At 32.5% G+C, this 6,456-nt stretch overlaps 1 protein-coding gene across 1 annotated transcript; it reads right to left on the bottom strand.

Annotated features, from left to right (window-relative positions):
• Positions 1 to 759: 759 nt before the first annotated feature.
• LOC136317501 (TLR adapter interacting with SLC15A4 on the lysosome-like) lies at positions 760 to 3,087 on the bottom strand. Its single transcript, XM_066250221.1, has 2 exons — positions 2,952 to 3,087; positions 760 to 1,728 (listed from the first exon to the last, which is right to left on the bottom strand). Exon 2 carries the CDS (start codon positions 1,684 to 1,686, stop codon positions 760 to 762), a length of 927 nt encoding a protein of 308 aa, XP_066106318.1. The 5' UTR covers positions 1,687 to 1,728; positions 2,952 to 3,087.
• Between the last annotated feature and the right edge of the window lie 3,369 nt (positions 3,088 to 6,456).

Genomic DNA, 6,456 nt, shown 5'->3' on the forward strand with positions numbered 1-6,456 from the left:
AAGAGAACCATTTCACTTTTAGAAGGCAGTTCTCTATTTACTTTGTTTTCTTTACCATATGTTTAGCCCTTAAAACAAAGAGGCATAACATAATGATATATAAAAGCTGATGTTTGCCTTAGGAAATTTTAAAAGTACCAGGTTTCAGTAACAAATTTCAATGTCAAACTCCATATATTTTAAGCCTTTCTTCCATATTTTTTAAAAAATATAATTTAAATCCAACTTTAGTTTGAAAATTTTCCCTTAGGTTATTCTGATTGTCAGTGTAAAAAAATTCAGTATATATGTTGAAAATAAAAGAAAGAATATTTAAGCATTATAATTACTCATAAGTTTTAAAACATTTTTATGGTGAAATAAATGCTTCTGTATGATGTCATTTCTAGTGGTCCTTTCAGTAGCTGAAAACAGTAATCTTCTCATCTCAGTTTTGTACCACTTTTGTGGTAAATAAAAGCTGTTGAGCGAGAATGAGGTAATCCATTTGGGGTGCCAGTAGCAATTAAATAAATGAGTATATACAAAATTTACAAACATGAATGTGGCAATCATTAATGATGTCAAAATAATTAGAAAATATGGCCATACAACTTAATTATTAATATTTTTCCTAAAAGAATACAGTTGTACCATTGGTCACATAATTTCTCAAAAAATTTAATAACCCCATAAGAAGCTTGATGTGACACAATAAACCTGTGAAAACTTTTGTTACTCCAATCTCTTGAGTCAGTCCAATGAGCCTATAATTGGTTCCTATAGTAGATGTGATACAAATTCCCTATTTTTCTGATTTGATATTTGCAGGTTAGGAGTGCTGAATTCAGAACTATTTCCATGGGAAATGTGACAGAGATTACATTTTGAGAAAGAATGTACAAGAACTTCCCGGGTTTTCGATGCCTCTGTGTTCTGCTCTTGGGATATTTGAAGGCTAATCTGATTTACATTATTCATTAAAAACTTGGAAGGCATAAGGTTGGTTATAGAGAGACATTTAGTGAGATTTTCTTCCAAAAATTGTTTATAGAGTTCATCCACCTTTTTTTCCACATAACTATTAAGCATTGAATTAGAGAGGGGCTGCTTATGAAACAACATGCTTTTTTCACGAATTTCATTGCCATTCAGAAGTTTTGAGGCAGATAGTTTCTCTAGAGGCTCAATGACAGGAGAATGGCCCAATGGTATATCTACTGAAAGTAAAAGGGGACCCTTAAAAGCATCATCACATATGTGATCCACAAAGCAGTCTAAGTCAATCATTTTCCCCACGTGGTCTCCTCCAATATGTAGATCAGGATAATTCTGGCAAATACTTGTATATGACCAAGATTGGTATAAATCCAGTTGTCTTTCATCATGTTGTTCTCTTTTTGGAATGGGCCATTCAACAAACACATTTCCTGGAAAAGATGCACTTTTACATTTTGCTACAGTTCTCTCATCCACAGGTTTTACTTTATTAGTATCATTAATTTGCTCAGTTAAACTTTCTTTCTTAACCTTATGTCGATTTTCTATTTTATCAGGGGAAAGTAAGTTGTCTTCTATATCTAAAAGCTGCTTTTTCCAAGTTTCCTTTTCATCATTTGAAGTCTTCTTACATGTCAGTGGTTTACAAAATTTTGTATATTTCTGTTCTTTGTATAGGAGTTCAATAAGAAAGGCTTCTCCAAGCATTTTATTGTGCAAATTTTCTAAACAGAAGAGTGCAGTGTATTCCTGCAATTATAAAATTAACACAACATATATTAAAATGTCAAATTAAAATTTAAGGAAGAAGATAGTGACTAGGACCAAGAACAAGTGGACTATATTTTCAATTCTGCCATTAACTGTTTAACATTAGGTAATTTATTTACCATTCCTGAACATCAGTTTTCTTATTAATAATAAGATAATGCTCCCCTGCTTTATTCATAAGGCTATTATCAGGATATTATATAATATATATGCAAGTGTTTTTAAAAATGCAAATTTATACAAATGCATAGTTACATATATGTATATACATATATATTTTTCTGTCATAAGTAATTTAATTTAAATCTATTAGTTAAAGTACTTAACCTTTTATCTTCAAAAAGTCAACTTAAAAATCATCAAACCTACTTTCAAGCACCTAGTCTTAAGTAAACTGTTTTAATGAATGTCATTTATGTCACACATTTTTTAAAAAATCATGCTTTAGAATATGTACAAGGAATGAATAGTTATACATAGTTTGACCTAATGAACAATTTCAGATTTGAAGTACAAATGTAGTCACTTTTTTTTTAATAATCTCAATTGAAATAAAAATTCGTATAGAAAGAAAGTAGAAAAGAGGTTCCTAGAGGCTGAGGAAGGTGAGTATAGGGAGTTAGTGTTTAGTTAACACAGAGTTTCAATTTTACAAGATAAAAAAGTTCTGGAATCACAGTGGTAATGGTTGCACAATGACGTGAATGTACTTAAACCCACTGAATTATGATCTTAAAAACAGTTAAAATGATAAATAAATAAATAAATAAATGGAAATAATTTTGTCAAATTCACTCCCATTCTTTTCTTTTATCTTTCCTTTTCTTTTCTTTCCTCTCCTAATTTCTCTGTGTGTGTGTGTGTGTTTCTCTGTCTCTCTGTCATTCTCTCTCTCTCTCTCTGTTTTTCTCCCCTCTCCTCTCTATTTCTCCCCCTCCTCCTCTTCCTTACATTTTTTTCTTTTGGACTTAAATCTTATTTCTCAAAGCACTTATAATGCAATTTTAAGACTTTCAATTTTCCCTTTAAACTCTATAATGGTATGAAATGAAAAAGCAGACTTGATTCAACACACAATCTTTCTTTTATAGTTCTATAGTGTCTACTATAACTGTTTCCAGGAAACCTACTTGTTCATATTTAAAGTCTTTTGGAAGAAAATCAAACAATACTACCAAAAATATGTAAGAATTTAAATTTACCTTTTCCGAATATCAAGATACCTAAGATTCAGTCTTCTGAGATTCCAACACTCCAAACACAGAAAAAGTATTTTTTGGCTTCTTTGTTTCACAGTTTTTGGTTATACCTCAGAAAGATAACTTCAACCACACAAAACTAAATGCTTCTGCTTTCCATTCATGCCCTTCGACTGAACTAAACTAACAAGAAAATGATGTGGGCTGATCACACATATGGTATGATGATGATGATTACATACCAAAAGAGGATCTTGAAAGTATTTATTCAAGATGCAAATGACAATGACAGTGGGAAATGTTAACAGCAATGGCTTTCTTTATTCAAGCAAAGATAGAGACAAGTTATTTTAAAATTTTTAAGCAGACAAAAAGCAGTATGGAAACCAGCATAATTTTTAACATAACTTAAAATAACTTAAACAGCCACCAACAAGATAATGGTTAGATAAATGTTGATACATCTATTACATTAAATACTAAACTAAGGATTTTTAATAATGGAGTGATAAGCATCAATTAAGTAATTACTACAAAACAGTTGATATAAATGTTCTATACCTATCATTTAATCTAAAACAGAAGCTACTATCTCCATTTAACAAAAGAAACAATGACAGAGGAAGATTCTATACTTGTTAAAGGTCACAGTGCTAGCAAATGGTGAAACTAAGATACACACAAGTCAATTGAATTTCAGAACCTATGCTCTTTTTTAGGAGATATATATAAATATATATTTTTTATTTATTTATTTTTTACAGAGACAGAGAGAGAGTCTGAGAGAGGGATAGACAGGGACAGACAGACAGGAAGGGAGAGAGATGAGAGGCATCAATCACCAGTTTTTCGTTGCGACACCTTAGTTGTTCATTGATTACTTTCTCATATGTGCCCTAACCGTGGGCCTTCAGCAGACCGATTAACCCCTTACTCAAGCCAGCGACCTTGGGTCCAAGCTGGTGAGCTTTGCTCAAACAAGATGAGCCTGCACCCAAGCTGGCGACATCGGGGTCTTGAACCTGGGTGCTCTGCATCCCAGTTCAACACTCTATCCACTGCGCCATCACCTGGTCAGGTCAGAACTTTTGCTCTTATCACTACATTGTATTGCCTCCATGTGCACTAGTGGAATGTGAGTTGCAGACCAACATGTACAGTTTGATTGCATCATGTATTAACCATGTACTATGTGCCAGGCACTTTTCTAAATATTTCACATGTACTAATTTAATCTTCATAACATCTCTATGAAGCTAATAGTATAACTGTCATTTTACCTGTGAGGAAACTGAGGTGCAAAAAAGTTAGATAAGATGCCCAATATCACACAGTTGTAAGTGATATAGAGTGTGGGTTTGAACCCAGACAGCTTGGATTCAAAGACTGTATGCTTAACTTCCCTTCTATAACTGGCTCTTTCTCCTTTTAATTGACTTAATATACATAATTGTGTTTGTGGAAAAAGGTGTAAATAAAAACTGTTAATAGCAGGTTCCTTTAGAAAGTGGATGGCAGGTAAAAGGTGAAGGGGTAATATTACTTTTTACTTACTATATTTCTATATGATTTAAATTCTTCTACAAGGAACATGTATTCATGTAGTATTTGCACAATTAAAAATAAATAATTCATGTACACAAAAGGACAAAAATCATGCTACCTTCTTTAGAAAGCATCTTCCCAGTCTCACAAGTGTCTGTCACATTTGTTATAATAATTTTAAACCCAGATACAAACTGCAAAAGTAGATTGAGAAGCATAAACAAAATTTCTAAGTAACTGATACTGGCTACATTATCAATATATATATTTTTTTATAAATAATAATTTCAAAGTAATTATCACAAACATCTCACAGAATAGGTTCATTTTAACTTTGTGTGCCATACCAATCAATTTATTTTGGGTTGTTAAAGATATCCTCTTATAAAAAATAGTATATTAATTTAGCTTGAAGCCAAGGGAATGGCTTACAGCAAAATAAGGAAACATGTTTCAGTTCCACACCAGTTCTCAGAAGGATAGTGAAAACAATTGTAAAAAAATAAGTTTTCTATTACTGCCATCACAAAGGAGTATTAAAAGAAAATGGACATCTCAAATTGTTCCTAACCTAGACTCCTTCATTAGTCATATCTTATGTCTTTTGCCTCCATCACTGCTATATCCAGTTGATCCAAATTCTAGCAGCCCTGTCCTAAATATCTCTGCCTTTCTCAACTCTTTTTGTTCTTGGATTGCTGTGGCTTCTTCCAATCTTGTACCCTGTCAAATCCACTAGACATATTAGATTGATCCACCTTTGACACAAACCTCTTAAATGTTTCAATGGCTCCTAACCATCCATTGATTGATAATAAGAATAATTTATTCAGTGCCTTTATAAGTGAAAGGTGCTCTAAGGCAACATTTGTGTTTCTGTAATCTTAACGACAAATCTGCAAGTTATGATTTTGCACATTTTTACAAAGCTGGAAATAGACTCAAAAGGAGAAAAAAATAAAAATTTAACATGAAATCTGAAGGTCCATGTGTTTTCCTTTTTTACTTTTTCAGCTTCAATTCCTACACTTGCTTCCAAAGCTTCAATTACCATGTTCCTTCTACCTAAAATTCCTTTATTATTATTTTTTTGGCAGACTGTAAGTTTTTCAGGTTTCTGCATAGCTCTCAATTCTTCAGGGGTACATGTCTTGACTCACCTAGTCTAGTTAATATTTCTCTACATTTCATTTACTTTGTCTTATTAGTTATCACTCTGTGAGTTTCTCGATTGTAAATGTTTTTTTCTTACTCATATTGATATGTTTTTTCCAAAGCAGCATGCAGAGTCTGACACATTATCATCAATTATAATTATTATTATTTTCTAAACTACCTGTACATGTCAGACCAAACACCCAACACTTAATTCATTTAATCTTACTCATGATGATGCTGTCAGGTAAGCATCAATAGAGAAACTGACAAGTTAACAATAGAAAAAATTACATTCAGAAATAAGTAATTTTCCCATGATCCATAAATATTAAGCTGTAGAGCCATGGAATCCAAATTTCCCTAACTCAAAAGCTGGTGCTATGGTTTTTTGAAACTTTGATCTTAATTTCCATTGCCATTTTATACAACCCCTCCCCAAATCCTGTAAATGTTATTCCTATCTTCAACTGCTGGAAAGGTTAAAACTTAAAAATCTCAATAGAGAGTTAAATGCTATGATAATGAACTGTAAGTTTATTGAAGAGGAAGCTGACATTAAAGAACCAGGTCATTTTTTTTTTTTACACAGGGAAGAGGGGAAGTGCTAGGAGAGTCAGGAACTATTGCACCCAGAGTTATGCAAACCAAAAGGTCAACTTGCAGGTTGGAGGGGTGCCCTGAAAACCACATCCTCAAAAAAGGAGAGATACTATGCTTCTCATGTTTCTCTCTTCCTGTCTCTCTCTCTCTCTTTTTCTCTCTAGATAAAAAATGAATAAAAAGACAAAAGGGTGGGGTACTAGAG

Source organism: Saccopteryx bilineata, chromosome X (assembly GCF_036850765.1).
Source record: "Saccopteryx bilineata isolate mSacBil1 chromosome X, mSacBil1_pri_phased_curated, whole genome shotgun sequence".
In the NCBI taxonomy this organism is placed as follows: domain Eukaryota; kingdom Metazoa; phylum Chordata; class Mammalia; order Chiroptera; family Emballonuridae; genus Saccopteryx; species Saccopteryx bilineata.